The sequence below is a fragment of the Sceloporus undulatus genome, chromosome 8 (genome assembly GCF_019175285.1).
Source record: "Sceloporus undulatus isolate JIND9_A2432 ecotype Alabama chromosome 8, SceUnd_v1.1, whole genome shotgun sequence".
NCBI classification, from domain to species: Eukaryota; Metazoa; Chordata; class Lepidosauria; order Squamata; family Phrynosomatidae; genus Sceloporus; species Sceloporus undulatus.
Genome location: NC_056529.1, coordinates 28,592,980 through 28,618,329, shown reverse-complemented (window position 1 = coordinate 28,618,329; position 25,350 = coordinate 28,592,980). Strand labels below are relative to the sequence as shown.

Sequence of the window (25,350 nt, the reverse complement as noted above, 5' to 3'; positions counted from 1 at the left end):
TTTCAGATTGCAGCACTATTGTCCTGTCAATGAAGCGGCATTGCATTGACATGAACTCCTCTTAATGCAAAATGCAATTCAGCTTCAATGACGGGATGATGATGGGATCTGTGTGGCGTTGCTCAATCACGCTTTCTGGACAGGATAATGTCCGGATAAGTGTGACATCTTATGAAAACCTTCTCAGCAATCACGCTATGAAAACGGGAAAAGGACGGGACAAGGCTGTTTTGTCTGCCATCTGATAATCTCCTCTGAGGCAGTGTATTCCACTGAAGGAGCAAACCTGGGCCATGGGACCCTAGCCCCCAAATAACTTCAGCACCTTGGACAACTCCATTACAACTGAGAGTAAACCCCAGAGCAGGTTCACTGCTCCACTGATATGGAAGCCATCAACTGTCATGGGCAGTCAATGCCACTTTGAGCAAAATGGAGGAAACGTGGGCTATCCGTCTTCCTAATCGGTAATTAATAAACAGGTGCCACTCTTTCTGGTGTGTGGATTCCTGCATCCACCGGCAACTAGTCCTGCAACCTGAAACCTCCTTCACTTTCCAATCAGGAACTGCTTAGACCACATTCTCCAGAAGTGTTTAAAGAGGGTGGGGTTACACGGCTCTTGCTCAGACTCTTTGCACAGTTTTGTGGCAACTGAGAGCCAGGAATATAAAGTGAAGGAGGACCGGTGGTGATCAGTGCCAGCATTTTTTTTCCTCCTTCACTATCACCATCTTATTCTTTCTGGATTTTTTTTTCTCCTTTAAACATGGCATGGCTCAATTTTTTTCTTTCTTACCCTGTGCCCATTTGCCTGCTGTGCACACTGATCATTTTGGCTTTTTTGTTTCTGCCAACCAGCTCCAGAAAAGCGGCGTCTACCTTGCCACCGGGACCCACCCCTCTCCCCATCATCGGCAACCTGCATTTGCTGGATATTAAAAGGCAAGACAAATCCATCCTGAAGGTAGGAGACAAAGCCAGCTTCCCACAAATTATACTAAAGCTCAGTATGAATATTGTTCTCAGTTTCGCAGTCTAGCAGATGCTAAGCGACTGGAAGTTTGGACCATCATTGCTTCCGAGTTTATCCAAGAATCTCGGAGCCAGCAAGGTAACATCTGATAATGTGGTGCATGCCAAGTGACTTTTTGCAGTTGCCCAACTATGATGATATCTATAGTAATTTCACTCTGATGTTTGGTTAGTTTGGAATTGGTCCTAGAGCATGCCTAGAACCACAGCTATTTTCTTTTCCCAGAGGATGATGATGATCATGATGATCATGATCATGATCATGATGATACTGATTTGATCATTATCAAAATTATTATATTACACCTCTCCCTCTCTTTCCTCTTCCACTTCTTCTTCTACTACTGAGGCATATGCAGTTAATGAAATAGATATGCTCCTGGATATTACTTCTTTCACAAGAGGCAGGAATAACATGGAAATAATAGAGATTGGTGCCTTCAAAAAAAAAAGAATAGCAGTTCAATGTGTTTCAGCAAACATTTCATTTAAAACGAACATTGCATACATGTGAAATGAAACAGCCAGGTCAGGTAAGCCCTGCAGAAGTAAATGAAAGTATTTTGAATCTTCCGGAGCAATGGTACTCAAAACCTTTTACCCTTGGGACCTCATTTTACATCTACGTAAGGATGTCACAGCCACCCCCCTTGACATAGTCTATGAATAAAACTATTTTGATTGTTTAGTGTGCGTACCTTCATTCGCACATTCATGCATATTCCTATTTTGACATTATACAAGGAAATGGCATCATTCAAATTAGAGCAGTATTATTTAAGTAAATGCAACATTTAACTCAATGCTATTATATTCCATTAATTTCTAGAGTATGTCCCTAGGTAGATAAAGACAGAGAAGGAATTCTTAGGTTTGTAAGAGAAGAAAGCATAGCAGTGTAGGTAGATATAAGGAGAGAGGAAGAACCTCTAGATGAGAAGAAAGGAAAGCACACTGACATAGGAAACATGAGGTTTCTAATATGTGCAGAGCTGGATATTGCTGAATAAAGCCTTTCCATACCTACATAACTCTTATCTGCTCAGCTCCACACCTTCCTTCTGTTCCTTAGTCGCACGACAAAGCTTTAGGAACGTAGGCATATGAAAGCTATTCATTTGGTTATCCATTTACTCATTTTCCTATACCCCACCTCATTCGGTGGCTTAGGAACACTAATAAAAGAAGAAACCCTGCCCAAATCACAACACCCAATTTGGTACATAAAGCCGTTCCCAAACAATATTAAAACAGCAGGTCGGGTCCAAATCATTTATTTCTTTGTTTTAATAGGCTCAGGGAAGGAGCGGGGGAATGGAAGGCAGGACATAGCTTTGCTCTTCAAGAAGCTCAAAAGCCAATTCTCTGCTATGTTAACAAGTCATTAAATATCGCTTACAGTTGTTTGTAGATTATATACAGATAAGGAGACAGCCAATCCAGGAGAAGAGTGGAAGAGTTTTCTCTCGGCCTGGAATTTAGTGCAAAGTCCTGCAGAATTTGCTTTGAGATGCATTTTCTCAACACTGTCGAGAAACCCATAAGGCTGGGTTTTTGTTTCTTAACCTGCAAACATTCAGACTGGCATCTTGGTGATGTAACGCACGCATAAGTTGTGCTGCACATATTTGCAAATTATTTGCCACAGGGCAACAGACAACTCCTGCAGACAGCATCAGAAGCAGAGTTGCAACTACAGCAACATCACGCATTGTTCGTTGCACTGGTGCATTACAGCTGTACATTAGAAGATGACATCCAGTGTTGCACACCACAATCTTACCATTCTTTATGGAGGCTGTGTAGTGGTCCTCCATGCCATGCCATAATAACTAGCAGGAGGAGAATGAGGACTAAAGTCACAGACTGGGCTAGTCTTGCCAATCTCTTATAGGTTGTTTCCATGCTAAGCTTCTCCAGTTTGCCTAATGCGCAGCTCAGCATCCGCTGATGGCATCCTCAGGCACTTCTTTGGCTGCATCTGCACTGAAGAATGAATGCAGTTTGACACCATTTTCACTGCCCTAGCTCAATGCTATGAAATTTTGGGAGCTACAGTTTATTGTGGCTCAAGAGGACATTTTGAAATCCCTCCTGGACAGAAGATTGAAATGTAGGGCATGCCTTGTGTGTGTAGGGACCCCCCATCCTGATTTATTGGGCATCAGCGATGGGGATCTGTTCTCCTATTGATCAAGGCACAACAGACTGACATTTCTAAAGCCACCTTCTGTGAGCCATCTCCAGTATGACAAGGATCCTGTTTCTGACTGTCACAATGAAGATCGCTCATAGATGGGGCTTGAAAACATCAGTTTGTTGCACCCTGATCGACAAGAGAACAGACCTCTGTTGCTCACTGCAGTTGCTGACAGGTAAGTCAGGATCGGTGGGTTTGGGCCAAGAGAAGCTATGATCTGGAACAGTGGTTCCCAAACCTGGTCTTCCAGGTGCTTTGGATTTCAGCTCCCAGCTTGACCAACTGTCAGGAATTCTGGGAGCTGAAGCCCCAAACATCTGGAAGACCAAAGTGTTGGAATCACTGTTCTAGAATATCAGCCCTGGTTATCAGGTAAGTTATGCTTTGCTCTAGTTTAATAAACTCACTACTACTAATATATCTGACAGCAATGACACTGTGTTTCCTTCCTCTGTTTTTTGTTTCCAGGTTGCAGTTTTATCACCTCTGGGAGCTTGTGTTTTATTAAAGTACTTTTATGATTTCTTGGAAAGTGGTCATGCCTACTATATTGTATGAGTTGGAGGGAAGAATGGTGGTCATGACTTGCTGAGAAATGTAAAAACCCTGCCTTCTTTGCAGCTTGCCAAAAAATACGGGCCGGTGTTCACCCTCCATTTTGGATTCCAGAAAGTGGTCGTTCTGACCGGTTACGATGCCGTGAAGGATGCCCTTGTGAACTTCACTGAGGAATTTGTGGACAGGCCGCTTATACCGATATTTGAACAGATTCAGCATGGACACGGTAAATGAAGAAACAAGTTTGGCCCCATTCCCCATAAAGACTTGGTTGCTCAACATTGGCCCAGCACTGGCATAAGTGGGAGATATCAAACTTGGAAATATTGAAATTCTGGATATTTTGAGAAGAAAAGTTAGCCTAAAAATATTTTATTTTGGGGAGTGGGATCCTCCTTTCCTTGATCGAAACAAGTGAAGCCAAGTTTTACCTCTTCCTTAACAGGGGTTTTCTTTTCTACTGGAGAGCTGTGGAGGGCAACTCGAAGGTTTACCATGTCCAGCATGCGCAACCTTGGCGTGGGGAAGACCCTCATAGAGGAGCGGATTCTGGAAGAACTCAGCTTCCTTGTCAAGGACATAAAGTCTTTCAAGGGTGAGTTGGGAAACATGGGAGGCTGGGCCAATCCCTGTACTAACAATGCCAACAGATGCTAAGGCCATTGTGCATCTGAGTTGTGTTGCACATAGGCATCTAGTACTATTCATCATTGATCCTGGAAGTCCCAGTTACCGATCCTTGATTTTTTTGCATTTGCATTTGCAAAAAATAATGGTTTGACTGATAAATGTTGTGCTTACTTTATTTTCTGCTTCATCTCTGAAGGTGAACCTTTTAGCCTCCGAACCTTTAACAGGGCACCGACCAACATTACGTTTGTTCTTCTGTTTGGGGAGAGGTTTGACTCCAAGGACCCCCAGTTTCTCACGCTCCTAAAACTCATAGACGAAGTTATGTGTCTTCTTGGATCTCCCTTCTTGCATGTAAGCACATTTTCCTATTACAATGGCATACAGTGCAGGACCCTACTTTACAGTGGGTCCTCTAATAGTCCTCTATTTGAAAAGCTGCCCAAAACCATGCCTAGTTTAAACCCACTGCAGATGATGATTTTCATGCCACTGGGGGGAATTTTATGGTCACACTGCAGAATCCATACCATTTTAACTACCATACAGAATCCTGGGATTTGTAGTTTGTTGTTGTGTGTATCCTTTTTTGAGTGCATTATTCTACAGGGTAATTATTATTATTATTCTCTCCTCCTCCCTTCCTTTATCTGTATTACCATTTGCTTCTTATCAGCTGTTTAACTTCTACCCATTCCTTGGGATTTTTCTCAACACGCACAAAATGTTGCTCAAAAAAGTCGAGGACGTCCGCGTCATTATAAGGGACTACATTAAGAAAAGCAGGCAAAATGTCAACGGCAACAGCCTCAGGAGCTACACAGATGCATTCGTCTTCAAGCAGAAAGAGGTATTTGCCTGACTATGTCAGTTCACATGTTTAAGAGCATCAGAGAAAAGTTATTGGACGAGAACAAAGGTCCATCTAGTTGACAGACTGACTGTTGTTGATAGTGGCTGCATCTACACTGTTTCACCTTTTGATCTTTATATATTGCTTAGAAAAAGTTACATGCTTCATAAATAACAAAAATATCACCTTTGTGTGCGTTGACACTGTAGAAACAATGCAGTTTGACACCACTTTAAGCGCTGAAGCTCCATCATATGGAATCCTGGGATTCCTAGCTTTCCAAAGCCTTTAGCCTTCTCTACCAAAGAGTGCCAGTGCCTTGCAAAACTACAAATCTCAGGATTTTGTAGGATGGAGCCATGGCAGTTAAAGTGGTGTCAAACTGCATTATTTCTACAGCATAGATGCACCTGATGATATTTTTGCTATTTAGGAAGCATGTAACTTCTCATAAGAAATGTATAAAAATCAAAAGGTGAAACAGTCCATGTTTGCAGGATCATGATCTGATAGCAATGATACAAAAGGAAAAGAGAACTGGTAAGGAAGAGGAAAGCAAGTCCACAAACAGCATCCAAAGGCAATAACCCTCCTTTGTTGCTCTTCCTCGCACCTGGCACCCTGAGCTCCCAGTCTCTTCTCATGGCTGATATGCATTTGTCTGTGCAAAGGGTGAGGCACCCATTTGAACCAGAAGGCCAGGAACCCTTCCAAGGGCTGTGTGCCAACCACAGGCATGGCCAAGGCAAAAAATAGACAGGGTTATTCCCCTCTTTCACCACATCATTTGCACAGACACACCCAGTGCAGATGTAGGCAGGTATATCCCATCCCTTCCCCTTTCAGAGAGAGAGAAAAGGAGATGTTCCTAGCGCTGAGCAAGCTCTTATCTCCAATCAGCTGTTGATCGAGATAAGAGCTCTTCCCGGCCTGAATAGAGGATCAGCCCATGGAGAAGAAGTTTATAGGATGAAAAGTCTGTAGGCTAGTGGTTCTCCATGCCAGCTCTAATCCTTTTTCAGAAGTAATCTAACTCATGGTCTTCTTCATTGCAGAGTACTAGGAAATTCCAAAAGTAGTCCAGATGTTGGTGCATTTTTCTTCTTTCTGCTTGGAGCAGAAGGTCTTCTTAGTGGCTTCTCCCAGACTTTGGCATTTCCTCCCAAGGAACGCCAGGATAGCACTGTCTTTGCTCTCCTTCCTCCAACCATTTAAAACAGTTTTATGCCATCAAGCTTTTAGAAACCGACTGAGATGAGCGTTTAATGCCATTGAGTGCTGTTTTAATGTTCTGCATATAGCTTTTAATTAATGCGACTATTGTTGACTTTATATACTGTTTAGCTGTTTTAAATTGCTTCTACGTTTATGCTTTTATTAACTTTTTGCATAGTTTATTAAATATAGTGAGCCCTCCATACCCATGGATTTTTTTAATACACAGATTCAAGCATCCATGGTTTGAAAATACTTTAAAAATATACAAATTCCAATAAGCACACCTTGATTTTGCCATTTTATATAAAGGCCACAATTTGGCTATGCCATTATATTTTATGGGACTTGAGGCTCCATGGATTTTGGATCCTGGAACTGAACCCCAGCGGATAACAAGGGCTCATTGTATATTGGCCTGTTACAGACTGCCAAAATAAAGCTGCTTCAGGTCTCTTTGGAGGTATGCTGTTTAAATGCTGCATGCATCCTAAGAATCTGGAAGCTGCACCAAAGCTGCACTCCAGTGCTTAGGAATGGATTGTGGCTTTGGCGTGAACTCCGGACTCTTGGGACCCATGCATCATTTAAACAGCATACCTCCAAAGAGACCCGAAGCAGCTTTATTTTGGCAGTCTGTAACAGGCCATTGTTACCTGCCTTTAGTCGCATTATTGGAAGAAAGGTGAGATGTAAATAACAACAGCGACAACAATAATATTCTTCCATGCCTTGTACTTTAGGATACAAGCAAGAAAGACAGGCTTTTTCACGAGGACAACCTTGTAGCATCCATCTTGGACCTTGTCATGGCTGGAACAGAGACGGCTGCCACCACTTTGCAATGGGTGATTTTGCTGATGATGAAGTACCCAAAAATTCAAAGTGAGCTATCTCAGATTTACTTTGGTGACTCATTCTGTCTCTCAAAGAGAACTAGGTAGAAGATAGATCAAGTTCTCCTGGTGGTTTTCTGGGTCAGTTGCTGCAAATCAATGGGAGTTTCTAACAGGAGCGATGGGGTTTTTGTGTTTTTTAATCTCCTCCTTCGTTTTCTAAAATTAGTTCTCCGGAAAAAAAAAATTCTCAAAGAAAACCCAGGAGTGGCTTGTGAAATTGATTTTGGAGTCGACCACAAACTTTCGGGTCCACTTGGCTTGGTATTTTGCACCTTGCGCTGACTGGTCGAACTGGGACACTAGGGGGAAACAAAATGGATCTTCTTAAGGTCTGAGGTTTCCCCATCTGTATTACGGAGGACATGATTTAAAAAGGGTTGTCCAGGGTACGGTGTCTGTTTTAAAGACAGAATCCAGAACCTTGGATAGTTCCTTTGAAGGTAAACATTCGACAAAGTGGCCTTTTTCAGGGAAGAGGGTGGGAGCTACAGTATATTAAACTATAAATTTGCATGCAAATAGTTAGGATATTGGTTATAAGTTAAAGTTTTGAATGTGTAAGTTGCCCTGGGGAGGATCCTCTTTGAGCCAGAAACCAACTGATACATGATTTTATAAGTCATTGAAAACAGGTGGATTGGGAGAAGAATGGCTCATTTGCAGAATCGGAATGCATTATTTTCTTCCTTCCACCCTAAAGTCAGTTTAAAGTGGAAATGTGCAGATGCAGGAGCCATTACTGGTTCGGGGTTTTTGGGAGTTGTAGTCCAAAAAGAACCTCCTTGTAACTTTTCCTGGCTCTGTTTTGTTTGTTTGTTTCAGAGAAGGTTCAAGAGGAGATCCAAAGAACTGTGAAACCAGACACCTGGGTGACATACGAGGATCGGAAGTGCATGCCCTACACCAATGCGGTGATCCACGAGGTGCAGAGGTTTATCACGCTCCTGCCCCACGTCCCACGCTCTACGTCGGTCGACACACATTTCAGGGGCTACTTTCTCCCAAAGGTAACCTGCTTCCAAAGAAAGCTGCATCCTTGGTTAAAAGAGAAAGATGTTTCGAGGTTGGTCTCGGTTATGATCAAGTGCATGGGAAAGTTTTGCGGGCTCTAGTTTCAGGGTATGTCAGCCTTCCCCAAATGAGTAACCCTTCCATGCGCTAGACTACAACTCTCATCCAGGAAGGCTTTGCTTTGCTGAGGATGTTGCTTGGTCTGAATTACCCTTGAAACCCTGCTTTTGAAGGAGTTTTCTGGGATTTAAATCCCATTTCCGCACGGGATTTAGGCACTTCTCATGTGATAAACTCCATAGAGAATTGATATATCTTAATGAAATAAATAATAACTAAATTGGACTTACCGTTTGCCATTCCTGTGTCGTGTGTTCCAGGGGACGATGGTGATTCCTTCCCTCACGTCGGTGCTCCTTGATAAAAGCCATTGGGAGACTCCAAATGAGTTCAACCCGAACCACTTCCTTGATGCGGAAGGGAAGTTTGTCAAGAAAGAAGCTTTTGTGCCCTTCTCACTAGGTACTGAAACTGGGTTGGTTGACTTTGAGCCACAAATCTGTTGGAAAGGTCCCAGGTCCAGACCTGCAAAGAAAAATGCCTATAACTTCTGTGACCTTCTTTCTTCTCTCTTCCATTCCTTTATCCTTCAGAACTCTTTCTCCTGTCACTTCTTCTTTTTCCACCAGCCACTATCTGCCTTCCCCATTCTATCTTCTTCCATTCTGACGTCAAAAAGGAAGTATTTACTGTTATACGTCATTACTAAATTGTATGCATATGGTATGTTTCTTTCGAACATGTTCTGCGATCTATGGGCAACCTCCTTAGGGTTTTCTTAGGCAAGGAGTAGTCAGAGGTGATTTTGCCAGTTCTTTCCTCACAACTAGAGCACTCTTGAAAGGTGGCCATCCAACCTCTGTTTCAAGACCTGAAAAGATGGAGAGTCCATCACTTTCTGGGGCAGTCCATCCCACTGTTCAGCAGTTAACCACATTTGCCCTTTCTCTTGCAGGCCGCCGGAATTGCATGGGCGAAAGTCTGGCCAAAATGGAGCTATTTCTGTTCTTTGCTGGCCTGATGCAGAAGTTCACTTTCCAGCCTCCGCCAGGCCTTACAGAAAGGGACTTAGACTTGACTGTTCCTAAGACCACCTTCACTTTGAGACCCCAACCCCAGCTGACGTGTGCCGTTCCCCAGGACTGAAGAAGAAGACATCCTGCAAAACAGTTCCTACATCCAATAGTAGAACTTGGATTGCACACATGCCTTTGGGGCCAGTTTTGCAGCAGACGCAAAGTTGCCCACAGGAGAGGCACACAATCAAACACAACACGTTGACCTCTCATATTCACCGTTCGTGATTTTAGCAGTACGCGTTAAAAAGGGGGACGATCCCATATATGTTGTATACTCAGCTGTTGAAACAAATCCTGGACAGGAGTTAATGGGATAAGAGACAGTGGTCAATGCTCACTGGGCTTTAAAGTGTGGTCCTTGAAGCCCATATACAGTACAATCCTTATTTACTGCTGCCACCCAGTGGTGAGATAAATCATAGCAGCACTTAACAGCACACTCTCCCATTTGCAGCCTCTGCTGCCGCCCTGTGGCCATTCTGTGCCATAGCAAGTAGTTCCTAATACCTTTCCTGGCTGCTGTTCTGCACATACTGCAACTACTGCCTTTTTCCCCATTCTGTGAACCTTCCTGCCACCAGAGGCTTTTTAAAGTGCAGTTTCCATGCCTCTTTCACATAATTATATATTACAGTCGGACCTCCATATCCACGGATTCAACCAGGTCCATCCACGGCTTGAGAATATTAAAAAAGAATATACATTCCAAAAAAGCAAACCTTGATATATACCCCACCCTCTTCCATGCCAGCATTCTCTGAAGATGCCAGACACAGCTGCTGGTGAAATGTCAGGAATACACTCTTCATAGCCCCCTCCAAAAAATCCCACAGAAAAACCCTATAAACCTTGATTTTGCTATTTTATATAAGAGACAACATTTTACTAAGCCATTGTATTTAATGGGACTTGAGCATCCATGCATTTTGGGATCCACAGGGGATCCTGGGACCAAACCCCAGCAGATATTGAGGGCCTATTGTATAAGCCAATTGTAGTCCCTCCTATATTACCATAGAAAAGATGCCAGAAGGAAAGAGCAGAAGAGCAGCTAAGTCCCTTTGCAGGCATGATGGAAAAGGGCACAGGATAGCTGGCCATAGACAAGCTTGCAGTTGGATAGAAGGGATGTTTCGTGGAGCAACAACTGACTGCCAGAAGACCACAAACGCAGGACCTGTTGTTGTTGTTTTTAAAAGGAAAACAGACTCTAGATTTTAGAAAGCATGCAAATCCTGCCCCAAAGGCTGGCCCTGGCAGCATCTCTGAACAAGAGGCCCAGTTGTTGCTGTCATTTGCCATCAAATTGGCTTCTCTTTTTGGTGAACCTGCAAATGAGAGCCCTCCAAGAGTCCCTGGTCACCAACTGCCCCTCTGCAGGTTTTGCAAACTCAGGATAGGATAGGATAGCGTCCTAGATTTGATCAATGCACCTGCCATGCACTCTCCCTCTTTCTCTACTACTCCTCATTTTACCAACCATTATCCAAGGTACGGTGGCCCTTAACCTCACTTTTATTCCCAAACTTACAGCGCTTTATAAATAAAGGTTAATAATAATAATAATAAATGCCTCTCAGTATGGAGAAGACAAGTCAAACATGTATAATGGAAGTCTCAAATCTAGAGCTGCCACTTCTGGATGAATACTTGTCCTCAGATGGGTTGGAGTTTGCATCGCCAAATGTCATAGCCAGGACTTTGAGGTGGACTGGGAGGAAACGTACCCATGGAGTAGTAGTTTGAGCATTGAACTACAATTCTAGAGACCAGGGTTCGATTCTTGGTTGGCTCCTTTCCACAGACAACTGAATGCACAGAGAGACAGGGAGGGGGTAAGTGGTGTAGTGGTTGGAACAAGGATGCTCAAACAGGGTTGCCTGGAATCCTAAGGTTTTACAAGGGGTTTTTCAGGAGATCATAACTTTAAAAAAATGAATGTGGTTTTTTTAGCTGCAGATATGATTTCTATGCAGCGGTTCCCTAAAATCTGAACATTGTATCAAGGGTTCCTCCAAAATTAAATGGTTGAGAACGGCTGGATTAGAGTGCTACAAGATCAAGGAGAAATAAAGAGACATTTGATATAATACACATAAGAGTTGTGTGTGTGTGTGTGTGTGTGTGTGTGTGTGTGTGAACTGCCCTGGAGTTAGCACTGATTCATGGTGACTCTGTGGATGAAACATCTCCATGTCCCCTTTGTCCTCAACTGCTCTGCTTAGGTCCCATATATTCAGACTCGTGGTATAGACTCGAGTCAATAGACTCAGGATTAAGTTGGACTCATGTTGCTTCAATGATAGTCACAGTTCAATGGTTCTGAACCACTTTTGCACTTTAAACTCAGTGCGCAGCAACTGAAGGACGCTGAGGACAAGGGGAGAAAGTGTCAGGAGGGGATAGAGAAGCCGGGACATTTAAAAAGCAGCTGAAAAAAGTGGGATGGCAGAGGATTCATTGGGACTGTCCCTTTTGGACTGGGGCAAATGAAGGACATGCGCTCCTCAGGAAGGACTTTAAAGGGAAGGGCTATTTGGGGTGCATGTTTTCTTTTGAGAAAGCTTGCAGGGAGGGATGGAAAGGAAAGGACTTCTTTTTAAAACAGAAATACGTACAGGCTGTGATTCAGCCGTCCATCTGTACCATTGCCGTGTTTGGTTAGGGAGTAGCCTTCTGGTGCGGGGAGGAAGGAAGAGGCATCCTCGGGGTTACGAAACTATCATCTGTGGCGAATGGAGGATTTATTTTCTCTGTTTTCAGCTTCACCGCAGCACCGGATTTGAAACTGGCAGATTTGTTTTCCAGGTTCCAAGGCTTCCCTGCCCCTTGAGCTTTAAAAGGTTGCTTTGTTGGAGTACAACTCCCAGAATCCCCAGATAGTCTAGGTGTTGTTACAGACCATCGCCCACCTTCTTCGCTTGAGTCCCTAAAAGCCTCTGCTCTGTTTGAAATCCACTGGCAACATCTTGATCCACTGGGTTCCCATGCCCTCAAACCGTCTCAGATTCCCAGGGACAGTCTGGATGGATCTTCTATTGTCCCACTTTTTCAGCTGCTTTTCAAATGTCCCAGTTTCTCTCTTTTCCTCCCACTTTTCCCTGTCCGCCCTCGGCTTACTTCAATTGCTGCAAAGAGACATTGGATACAATACACAGAAAAGGTGTGTGTGTTTGTGTGTGTGTTCAAATTGCAAAAGTAGTTCGCATTTGATCAATTCAGCGAGGCGGAGAGGAGGGATGGAGTTTTGCTTAGGTTCTTCGGAGCCTTTCATTCCTGGCATGACATGGCTTGGAATTCACCGCTGTTCACAGCCTTTGGCCACCGTCAGGATGAGAAGCCATTATGCAGCACAGTCTTATGGGACAAGGTTTACTTGTCTCTGCAGGTTTACGACTGGCTGCAAAGGCCTGAGAAAGACCAAGCCCGTTTTCTGACTCAACTGAGGAGGGCAACCAGCCGTGTCAGGGAAGCTGCTGGCGCTCTAAAAATGGTCCACTGAAACCCCTTGAGCATCAAGGCATCCTCCCTTAAGGGAATGGAAACCCCTGCGGCTGAAATTCAACCAGTCAACCAGACAGCAAGAGAAGCTGACTGCTGAGATGATATGATTCAGTCACTTCCAAAGTTACTTGCAGCAGCTGGGTTCCCTTCTGAGCAGAGGGCACTTGGGGAAAATCTAGGGTGAAATGTCCCACACTGGTTGTTTTTTGTGGGTTTTTCAGGCTCTATGGCCATGTTCTAGAAGAGTTTATTCCTGACGTTTCGCCAGCATCTGTGGCTGGCATCTTCAGAGAAAGATGCTGGTGAAACATCAGGAATAAACTCTTCTAGAACATAGCCACAGGGCCTGAAAAACCCACAAAAAACTATGGATGCCAGCCATGAAAGCCTTCAACTTCACAAAATGTTGGTTGTTTTTCATCTGTTCCAATTTTGCTTAATTATCCAGAAGTGTCACTGGTTGAGAAGGGCCAAACAAGACGCGATATTTGAGGCTTAGCCTGGCCTCTGGTTGCCAAATAACAAAGAATAACCAGTGCCCTAACCAACAGATGAATCATGGCTGTTGGATGGGGCACAGAGTCCTTTAATCCCTTGTCTCCTGCCACACACATTGAATGAGACCTGCAAGTCAGTTACTAAAAACATACAAGTCATATACAAGTCTCAAGTCAGGTTGAGTCCATATGTCATTTTGCAAGTCAAGGCCCAGTCATTAAAGCAATGTAAGCCTCTTCTCCTGTCTATTGGGAGGCAGCAGACTGGTGTTTCCATATCCTCACCAAGGAGCAACCTCTAGGACAGTGAGGAATTGTAATAGGGACCTTGATTCTGACTGTTGTTATTAATTTTTTTAACCCTTTTGGTGCCAGTGCCAGTCTTTTGGTGCCAGTACCTAAAAGGTGCCAGTCTTTTAGCCCAAGTCTCAAGTCAAGTCTTACATCTCTACCTTCAAGTCCCAAGTCGAGTTTCAAGTCTGGAAGCCATCTCTGAACAGAAAAAAAGGGAGTCAGGTTGCATTTCTTGGAGGGAACATCAAACATGTTAGGCTATGGGCTTCAGGCGTGGATTGAGGTCTGCTTGGTAACCTGTCTCCACTATACTTCAAGAGCTTTAGAAGTCTCCTTCCACCTCAAGCCCATTGTCTAAGGCATTTGCTGTTCCTTTCCTAGAAATGTGTCCTGCACTTCTGGGATGGGTTCTTTCTTGCTGCTTGAAATGAATGAGACCCGCAAGTCAGTTGCTGAAAATATACAAGTTGAGTCAGTGTGTCATTTTTTGCCAAGTCAAATCCAAGTCAAGTCATTGGAGCAACTTGAGTCCCACTTAATCCTGAGTTTAGGTGATCTTGGATGAGTCCCACACTCTCAGCCTTTGGGAACAGCAACAGCAAACCTCCTCTAAACAAATCTGACCAAGAAAACCCCACAATAGTCTTCACCTTAGGGTCACCATAAGTTGGAAATGACTTCAAGGCACACAACAACAAACAACATGAAGGGATGTCATATTGAGGATGGACCAAGCTTGCTTTCTGCTGCTCCAGAAAATAGGACACAGAGCAATGGATTCAAACTGCAAGAAAAGAGGTTCCACCTCAACATTAGGAGGAACTTCCTGAGAATCAGAGCTGGTTGAAAGTGGAACACACTCCTTTGTAGTGGAGTCTCCTTTGTTAGTCAGTTAAACGTCGCATGAAACCCGCCACTAAAGTGGTCTGTCTTTAATGCCAAAATTAGCCCCCATAGTCAGATTATTATACCATTATCTTTCTTATGGTTCAAAAAGTCCATGCTCCCTTGGTGTTTTGCAGAGCAAAGTGAGTTTCCTTTTCTCCAGAAAGAATGGTGAAAGGTGTGTAATGAAGGGCTGTTGCTCACAAGAGGGCCTGCCTCCCCTCAAGGAGTTTGTTTGTCGGGTTCATTTGCATTAAGAAGATGCAAGGGAAAAACCCCAGGAAACTCACAGTAGAGACTCTAATCAAATTGAGCACTAATAATAAACTTCTTTACCGAGGGCTGAGGACCAGAATGAGTGAGTAAGTGGCTCAAAGGGGGATGACCTACGGCGAGGAGTAGCAGCTCTGCTAAGGCCAGGAGCAGGTAAAGCGTGAGTACATTCCTCTCTCTTCCTTCTCCTGGGTCAATTCTGCATCCCTGCAGAGGTTATTGAATTGCAACTCACCTGTGCCAAGGAATGCTAGGAGTTGTAGTTCACAATATGGGAACATGTGGCTGAGTGACACCAGAGTGTGGTCAAAATGGCATAATATAAAATTATTGAATCAATCTAAAATTTACACCAACAGACTCATAACTGATACAAGCTCCACCATCTGATTTATACAACCATGTCATTTTCCTTTATCCGACATCTCAGGCATGCAAACTACTTTTGAACTTTAAATTAAGTTTGCAGCAACTGAGGTAAGCTGGGGACAAAGGGGGAAAGCGGGAAGAGAGAGAGAGAAACAGGGGCATTTTAAAGGCAGTTGAAAAGAGGGTTAACTGGAACCGTCCCTGGTAAACTGGGACAGTTGGAAGGTATGGTATAGAACAATGGTTCTCAACTTTCCTAATGCGCGACCCGCAGGTTGAGAACCACTGTACTAGAGTATTATAGATTATGGCACCAATCCTGGATTTTAGGTGACCCCAAAGGGGTTGTGACCCACAGGTTGAGAAGCTCTGGTATAGAAGAAGGGATTTCAAAGACCACTTGCTGAAATTCCCTCTTCCAAACAACTATCAAATGTACCAGAGTTTTGGGCAACCCTATTGAGAGATTGAGGAGAAACTTTCAAGGGCACTGCAAAAGCAAATCAGAACGAAACAGACCGCAACGCACAAAATGGCAGAGACATCCGAGCCTTAGGTTTTTGCTCTGTGACAAAAGGAAACTTGACAGGAGGAGGCTCGTTCTGTGTCTCCCGTCTCGAAAAACCCCATGAGCGATGGAAACTCCAGATCCGTAGACCTCCCCTTAGCCGAGAGAATTGGGATTTTCCATCCCTTCTCTCCATGACCTCATTCGCAGACCCGAGGGTTTAGCAGGACAACCTCCATCATGGACCAGAAAGCAGACTTGTCGTGCTGCGAAGCTTTGGTTTCGACCAGGCCTGGTTTTGAGACTGAACTGGTGAGAGCTTGCAAGCGCCAAACAGCGTGAGTTGCAACAAGTCAGCCAACCATGGCGTATTCGATATGACAGAAGCCTCATGTAAGCCTCAAAGAATAGCCCTCTTGTGACACATTTCTTTGCTCCATCACAAACCTCATGAACTTAGAGTGTTATTCAGCCAGACCCCAAGGCACGCAACATAGTCTTAAGGTAGACGCATACAGATCTATATAGCGGTGACGACCTGGATGGCAAATTACCTTAAGATTTGCCAGCATCTGCTTTCCTTGGAAATATTTATTATTTATGGTGGGTTTCTTGTTTTAAAAAACCCAAACCTTCTTAGTCTGTGTATATCAGTGCTTCAGGCAATTAAACATCAATTTAATAAAGCCTTAATGTGTTACTATTGCTGTGGCTTTCAAACTTCCCACCCATCAATTTTGCTGGAAAGCTCAGGAATGCCCACATGTGCAGTTTTAGGGTACATCCAGATAGGACTGTTGGCATTTTATTGCCCATCTTAGAATATAATCCAGGGACAGGTGAGTTAGCCATGCTGAGCGCAACTTTCAGGCCAACTTGTCTACTACTGTTATCCTTCTCACAGAGAAATTTTAGCTCTTATACTGTAGGGAGTCTGAAGGCCCATCTGTCACACTGAAACCCAGCAGTAAAAAGCCAGAGAGGAGAATGCCCACATGTTGGCAGTTAAGGCAGAAAATTAAAACTCACATTCTTTGTTTTTTGTTCCTGTGTGCCTTCAAGTCATTTCAGACTTATGGCAATCCAAAGTGCATAGAGCCAGCGTGATGTACTAGTTTGAGCATTGGAGACCAGGGTTTGGTTCCCAACTTGTCCTTGAAACCCACTGGGTGACCTTGGTTCATGTCACACACTCTTGGCCTCAGAGGATGGCAATGGCAAAACCGTCCTGGACAAATCTTGCCAAGAAAACCCTTAGGGTTGCCATAAATCAGAAACGACTTGAAGGCACACAAGAGCAGGGTGCATCTACACTGTAAAAATAATGCTATAGTTGCATCCTAAGGAGTCCTGGGATTACAAGATAATTAGCCTTCTCTGCCCAAAAATGTTGGTGTCTCACAAAATGACAAATCTCAGGAGTCTGTAGGATGGAGCCACGGCAGTTACAGTGGTGTCAAACTGTATTATTTCTACAGCGTAAATGTACTCCTTGAAGTGAACCTATCATGGTAAATGTACCTTCTTAGGTGAACCCATCATGGTGTTTTCTTGGCAAGATTGGTTCAAAGTGGACTTGCCATCAGCTTCCTCTTTGGGTGGAGAGTGTGTGCCTTGCCCAAGGTTTGTGGCTGAGCAGCCATTGAATCCCAACTTTTTCCTTTCAGTTAGTCTCAAAGGTGCTAAAAGATCTCTCTATCTACTGATTCTACAGACTAACATGGCTGTATCTTTGCATTTGCAAACATACAGTAAACCTAGTGGCCCCCTTATTTGGGAAGGCCCTCCACCTGAAGACTGGCATCGGTTCTGGATTCTTCTGAGTGCTAAATATTACCTCCCTATTTGATGGAACATTTTAAGGAGAGCTCGGCCAATGGGTTTGGTGGTTCCGGTATGATGAGAACATAGATCTCCAAGGAGAGTCCAACTCCTGGATCATATTGCCTCCGGAAACATCATAGGCAGAACAAGAACGGCAGTGTTGTGGGGATCATACAAAGTTTGAAGGGGAGCCTTCTCAGAGGCGGACTGCTACATTTTCCACCCTCTTGTGGAACTAAACTTTCCACAAGTTGTTTTTACAGGAGGGCTTTCTGTTGTCACATAAAAACAGCTGCAGGTGGCTTCAGGTTGAGGCCAGGACGCAGGTGCGGAGGCAGAGTAGGGGGAAAGAAGGGGAGCCATTTGACTTTTCCATTCCCTGTCATTTGCCCACTGTCAAGTCACTATTCTTCTAGGGTGAGTTACGGAAGCAACAGATGTTTGGCAGTGCCATTTTGAACAAAAACAAGTGGAGAATAAAAGCCATCCCCTAGCTCAGCGGAAACCACCTGTAGTCACTCTGTATAAGCCTTTTGGACCCTTTTTACTCCAGAGGAACCCTCAAAATAGGGCTCAGGGAACCCTTGTATAAAATGATTGCATCTATAACTCCAAAATAATGGTTGTCTTTTTAAAGTCATAATCTCCTGCAGAAGCCCTAGTGACCTTTCAAGGCTCTTCAAGGATCTTGGTTGAGAAATCGTATGACTCTGGAGCCCAGGTTCGACACAGACATAAACACAAGTGGAGGTTTCGCTCCGAAATGTTCAGTGTTCCCACTTCTCATGGGCTTGAGCTTTTCTTCTTCCTATACAGCAAGGATGGTGTCATTTCAATGGCTTTTCTCTCCTCCTCCTCCTCCTCCTCCGTTTTCTCTTTCTACAGACCTTGCTTCCCAGGTCCGCACATGGGTCTCCAACGGAGCATGCAGTGTTCGAAGGAGCAGTATTGGGATGAGCTCTTGCAGAGCTGCAAATCCTGCAGGCTTGCCTGTCACCCTCCCAAGTTCAAAGAATGCCTTGACTTCTGCAGTGAGTGTCTGGAAAAGATTTCTTTTACGGTGTTGCACATATTCCAAACAGTATCATGCACCATCAACAAACTCAAGCAATGGTATTATTCCTTCTGGCTCTACTTCTATCAAATGTAGTGCCAGAAAAAGGGAGATGACTAATGGATGGACACAACCAGAGAGTTGTTCACATTACACATATATAGAATTATTATTCCACTTTAAAAGCCACAGTTCCAGTGCTTTAGAGGTTGTAATTTGATGAGGGAGTAGAACTCTCTGAACTGTAAATGCCTCTTCCTACTCTGCCAAACCCAGGATTGCATGGGATGGAACAATGGCTGTTAATGCAGAATCATTGCACCATAATTCTGTGCTGTGACTAAGCCCCAGAGGTTTTCCAAAATCCCCTCAGTCTGTACTGCATTCCTCATACTCAGTCTAGATCACCATAATTCAAAAAGGATGTGGAGAAGCTGGAGTGCATTCAGAGAAAAATGACCAAAGTGATGAAAAGTCTGGAAGCCATAAAGCCCTACGAGGAGCGACTTAGGGAGCTGAGAATGGAGTTGGAATGGATGGACCTTAAGGTCTCTTCCAATTCTATGATTCTAAGTCCTCTTACTCAGTTAGGCTGCCAAGACCTGGAAGGAAACCTGTAATGGGTTTTGAGCCCCTATACTGTACTAGGAGGAAGGCGGAATATAAATAAACATCATCATCATCATCATCATCATCATCATCATCATTATTATTATTATTATTAGTGAAAGAATTCCAATCTGGTTTATTTATTTTAAAAGGCTTCATCACAAAACCACATTGGCTCTGTTTCGGTACTGAAAAGAAATTCTGAGGAGCATGCCCTCAAAGAAGATAGTCAATGTGGTGTAGTGGTTAGAGCGTTGAACCATGACTCTGGAGATCAGCCATGGAAACTATCTGGGTGACCCTGGGCAAGTCACATTCTCTCAGCCTCAGGGGAAGGCAAGCCAAACCCTCTCTTAACAAACCTTGCCAAGAAAACTCCATAAAAGCTTCATTTTAGTGTCACCATAAGTCAGAAATGACTTGATGGCACACAATAACACCATGTGCTGAAACACACCCTTTCCCCTGCATTTCCTCCATCCAAATGAGGCCCTGTTTTGCACCTGGCTTCCCTTGTTGGTTCTAGTAAAAAAACCATTTTCTTTTCAAGGAGAAAAATCAACAAAATCTGAAATCCATCCATCCATCCCGCTCCAAAGCATGCCATTAAAACAAAAACAAAAAGAAATTAGCATTTGCCACCATTTCTCTCTGATAAGTGGCTTGCAACATCTCAGTAGCAACTGTGTTTGAGAGGTGTGAAGATTTAACAGCTGGAAATGCTCAATCCTTCTCTCTTTTTAAAAATAAAACTGAGCAAACAAGCCAAGCCGGATGGCAATCCAGATGCTCAAAGATGCGGTGGATGGAAAGGAGGGGGATTTTGCTTGCAACTTTAGCCAAACTCAAGGATACTGTTGTTCCCATGACTACATGATCTGGAAACCAATGAACTGCTGGCTAGCCAAAGATGCTCTGACTGAGCCTCTAGGGAAAAGGAATGCTGACTCTGATACAATGGATGTAATCCCTGCCCCTCTCTTTTTCCAGGCTCCATGGATTGCCGCAAACGCATGGGCTTCTACTATGACAAACTCCTTCTAGACTGCATTGATTGCTCTGGTGTCTGTGGGCAGCACCCCAAAGAATGTGAACCCTTCTGCCAAAGAACAAGGATCTGGGATGTCTCTGGCGTACTGGAAGTTGAAAAGCAGGGTGCGAGTCTTCTCTCTGGGGGGTTTCAGTCTGAGCATATGAGACATGCATGTGCCTCTGGGCATATACAAAGAGCTTTTGTGTACCTCATGGCAACCATAGTTCACCTCTTCCCAATGCCTGTCTCGAATTAGGTCCTCTGTCAGAGGATCTGTGTGGAAATTCCAAGTGACAAAGAACAGTTATTTGCCTTTTGCTGTTTTCCAAGGGCTCAGAGTAAACAGGAAAAGAGATCCACCAAAGTCAGGAGATTCGAACCCAAAATCAATAGTGCCATTTTAGTTTTTGATGGGGGGAATCATAGGACATGGCCTTCTATTTTTTGCTGTGTGCCTCCAAGTTGTTTCCAACTTATGGCAACTCTACGGCAAACCTATCACAGGAAGCAGGATAAGACACTTGCCCACCTGGCCAGCAAAACTGCCAAACCTGGAATTTTGGCACCTACTTCTGCCACCACAAAGCCTTTCCTGCCCTGTTAGCAAAGCTGCTGGACCCAGAACTTCGGCACCCCTTCCCACCAGCGGACTGGGTGACACCAGCTTCTGACGTGTCACTTGGCGTGGTCTGACACCCCACACTCCCCTAGTAACACCCCTGACAGAATCAATCCCAAAAGCTTCACATTAAGTGCCAATATGTTGGATAAGTACTTGTTAATGCCCCCTCCTTCTTCATCCTTTTCCTCCTCTTCAACCTCAGGTGGACTTTCAGAGGATCCCGGAACCACGGTACCGGTGCCAGCTGTTCTCCAGGGTGCCCAGTGCCAGCTGGATCCTACGTGTGACCCACGAATGTCCATCTACATAGGCCTGGGACTCTTTCTTTGCACGCTGTTCTTTTTGCTCTTGACTTGGTTTTACTTTAGAAAGCGAGGGGAGGAGGTGACTTGCCAGCCCAGCCCTGTGGTTTGCCACAAAAAGGGGGGCAATCCAAAAGGTAAACACATACTATAATTTTGTTACAGCTTGCAGAATTGGGGGTTTAATTCTCCCCTGCTCTCCTTAGCACAAAAGACACGCACATGGCTACTACTGCAAAGGCTGATTTATTTGTTGATGTGTGTCTTCAAGTTGTTTTCAACTTATGGCAATCCTAAGTGAACCTATAACAGAGTTTCCTTGGCACGATTTGTTCAGAGGGTGTTTGCCTTTGCCTTCCTCTGAGGCTGAGTGTGTGTGACTTGCCTAAGGTTAACCAGTGAGTTTGGCTAAGTGAGGATTCAAAGCCTGGTCTCCACTACATCACACTGGCTTTGTGGCTCATTTAGACACATCGCAAAACTGGGACCGTTTTGTAACCAAATTTTGGGGGCAAAGCAGAATATAAATAAATGTGGTGGTGGTGATGATGGCATCTCCCGACACTACTCCATCCTCATGTTTTTCAGATCGCCTAATGGAAGAAGGAAGCATGAAAGGTGGCTCCAGTGGCAGCCAAACTCCAGAGCCCATTGAGACCTGTGGCTTCTGCTTCCCTGAAGTAAGCCCTGCCATTCAAGAGACCAGGGCATGCCAAATGACTTACCAACCAGGGGCGCAGGGGGACCTTGCTGTTCCAGGAAACATGGGAACCATTCCGACCCCTGAAGATGGCCATTTCCAAATTATATGTTCTCCTTCTCAAGAAAAGATGCATATGACCTGAGTCAAACTGTGATAACTAACTAGATGCCACACAAATGTGTCTCCATCCATGGTGTTAAGAAAACTGCTTAAATCTTTCGAGATCCTTTCCACATCCAACTCCAGGGTGTAGCCTTACGTTAAATGCCAATTTATACAATCCTCTAACAAACTCATGGGCAAAATGTTTCCCATACTGAGCCATTTCAGGCTGCAGGTGGTTGTAGTGATAACGGAGGTGTGTGTGGCTCTATGAAAAGAGCCCCCTGTATACAAAACACTTGTACTTCTGGAAGAAGGAGTCTACTCTTCTCCTTGGTATAGTGATTTCTTAAATTTGCATTTTTGCTGTTTATGAAAGCCCCTCTACTCCTGGCTGCATGAGCGGACACAACCTCAAGAGGAACGCTTGGTGTATCTTTCTCATTCCAAAACCAAAACCAGACCAGCAACCAGCTGAGACACAGCAACAGTAAAATGTACACATACTGGAGCACTTGAATGTAATAACCACCCTTCTCCTGAACATAATTTGAAATAAAGATATTTCTTTTCTGCAAATGCATAACCATAGTAGCTTATTTGTGGCTTCAGGAAAAAACAAAACATGACCATAGTGTTAAATATATAGAAAGAGGCCTTCTGGCCAAGCCAAAAGGCTCATTCATTCCAGCATCCTGCAACCTTGGTGTTAGACATAATAAAGACAGCAGAGACTGAGATGAGAGTCATGGATAACAGTGAGCTTAAGTAAAGTTGGGAAACCCCCAGAATTTGGAAAGTTACTTTTTGAACCAGGGAGCCCAGTTGTCCCAGTGGTTTAAATGCCAGCACTGCAGCCAGAAGGTTGCGAATTCAATCCCAGGGGCTCTAAGTTTGAGTTAGTCTTCCATCTTTTCGTGGGTCAGTAAAATGAGTCCCCAGTTTGTTGGGGGCAATTGCTTACAGATTGTAAACCACTTAGAGAATGCTGAGTTCACTGAAAAGCGGTATAGAAATGTACATGCTATTGCATTCAGAAAATAATGCATGTGCATTACTAGTTACGATGCTAGAAAGCAAACTTAGCATTCCATAAGTTGTTATTTTCACCTTAAAAAGAAATATCTTAGGACTCTTAGGACTGATTCATGGCATTACTAGGTTTGGTGTCACCTGGAGCAGTAACTCATGGTGTCACCTTCTCCCATACCACACCTTACTATTTTTTGTAGTAATGTTACTCATACATTGTTATTCCCACATATCAGTGAATGTCATGGAAATAGCTGTGGCATAAACATTTTCTAGGCTTTGTCCTCAACAAGGATGTGCCACATAGCCATTTTGGCTAGTTATCCAGAGACAGATTTATTCCTTTCTATGAATCTGTTCCCATTTCTTTACAAAACAATCTTAAGACACGGCTCAGGCATAGTCGATTATTTCCTCTCGAAAGTCTACCCTAACCTGGAGTAATTCTCATCGATGTCAGTGAGGCCAATGTACAGACTTTGTGTTGAATGGCCATTCTCACCTTATCAGAATGTTATGAAGAGAGCCATTTTCAATCAGACTGTGAAGAAAACCCATCAGAGTTACACTCCAGGCTTTCCACAATTCTCCAGGAGCCATCAGGTCTCTGATTCATCTTGCCACAGAAGGCTTCATTATATTCAAACCTCCATTACCTGTATTTCCTGTAAAAGCCCTACAAGCCTTCCAGAGGTAGATCTCTAGGGATGTAGTGACCAATGTTTCTTCCAAATTAAAATGTTTTCCAGACATCTGAACTACTGATCCTTACACAGGTCATTATCTCCATCGCTTATTGAGAGGTCACAGAGAGTCCCTGCAGAAATAAGGCTACAACTCAGATCTTGCAGGCAAATTAACGTAATATAGCTAGCCCTTAGTATCCGCTGGGATTTGGTTCCAGGACTTTGTAGATACCAGAATCCGTGGACGCCCTAATCCCATTACATTTGTGGATACAGAGGGCCGACAACATAGCAGGCCTTTCCCCATCTTCAAAAAGTAGCTGGGGAGGAGGCAATATGAAGGAGAGAAAGCAGCAAAGTCAGTCTGCATTCATATCTAAAGCTCCATCTACATATCTGGAACTAGCAAAAAACAAGTGGAGAATAACGTAACCATCCTTTTTTGCTTTTCATCCTTCCAACTTTCAGAAAAGAGATTATTCTGGGGTGGGTTATCCACATGTGCATACAGTGGGCCCTTAGTATCCACTGGAGTTTGGTTCCAGGACTTCACATGGATACCAAAATCTGTGGATGCTCAAGCCCCATTAAATACAATGGCATAATAAAATGGTGTCCCTTATACAAAATGGCATAACCCTGCTTTGCTTTTTGGAATTTAGATATTTTAAAAACATTTTCGAGCTGTGGATGCTTGAATCTATGGATTAAAAAATCTGTGGACATGGAGGGCTGGCTGAATTACCAACATGTAGTTAAGTCTTCACAGTTGCTAGTTAGTATGTTCAATATCACTTTAGTCAGCAATCTGAAGCAGGTTTTATGTTGCTGCTCATACTTAATGTCAAGTTGACTTTGACCCGATGAACAAGAGAACCCCAAGAGCCCCAGTCATCTGTTGCCCTGCTTGAGTCTTGCAAATTCAGGGCCATACCTTCTTCTGTTGAGACTATCCATCTGTAGTGTGGTTGCCTTCTTTTCTTACTACCTTCCACTTTACCAAGCATTATAGCCTTTCTGAAGAGTTACACCATCAAAGCTTCACTTTAGTCATCTTTGCTTCTGCGATACAGCTTCTGGCAGTCTTAATTTTCTGGTCTCCGCTCCCCCATCTTCAATATAGGGAAAATAATCTTTTTTATTCAGTAATTGTCAAGACTTGCTGACAGCCAAATAACATCTTTCCTTCCTCCGTCTCGCAAGGGGGGAAAAATACCTGTATCCCCATCTTGTTTTTCATTTGTGGAAAGGGAAAGACCATCTTTTCTCCCTTAAGGGGCGAGAATATATGGACTGAATATATGGCTAGCAGGGAATAAACTACCCCCAGCCTCCTCCACCATTCAAGATTCTAGTCTTATGGTTGCTTTTTCTTGGTCAAGATGGTGATAGGTAAGAACCTTGGAGAAGCAAGGTCTATATCACAGTACAAAATTACAGCATTTCCATGCCCATTTAACTATCTTAGTGCCATTCTATGGGATCATGGGATCTGTAGTTACGTGAAGTATTT

At 43.8% G+C, this 25,350-nt stretch overlaps 2 protein-coding genes across 2 annotated transcripts; both read left to right on the top strand.

Moving 5' to 3' along the window:
- Positions 1-769: 769 nt before the first annotated feature.
- Positions 770-9,607, top strand: LOC121914222 (cytochrome P450 2W1). Its single transcript, XM_042437461.1, has 9 exons — positions 770-967; positions 3,857-4,019; positions 4,239-4,388; positions 4,620-4,777; positions 5,100-5,273; positions 7,235-7,376; positions 8,213-8,397; positions 8,782-8,923; positions 9,417-9,607. The coding sequence occupies exons 1-9, from the start codon at positions 770-772 to the stop codon at positions 9,605-9,607; spliced, it is 1,503 nt and encodes a 500-aa protein (XP_042293395.1).
- Positions 9,608-15,068: 5,461 nt separating this feature from the next.
- TNFRSF13B (TNF receptor superfamily member 13B) lies at positions 15,069-22,687 on the top strand. Its single transcript, XM_042437462.1, has 5 exons — positions 15,069-15,153; positions 18,580-18,725; positions 20,348-20,512; positions 21,215-21,451; positions 21,903-22,687. Exons 2-5 carry the CDS (start codon positions 18,602-18,604, stop codon positions 22,157-22,159), a joined length of 783 nt encoding a protein of 260 aa, XP_042293396.1. The 5' UTR covers positions 15,069-15,153; positions 18,580-18,601; the 3' UTR covers positions 22,160-22,687.
- The last annotated feature ends 2,663 nt before the right edge of the window (positions 22,688-25,350 follow it).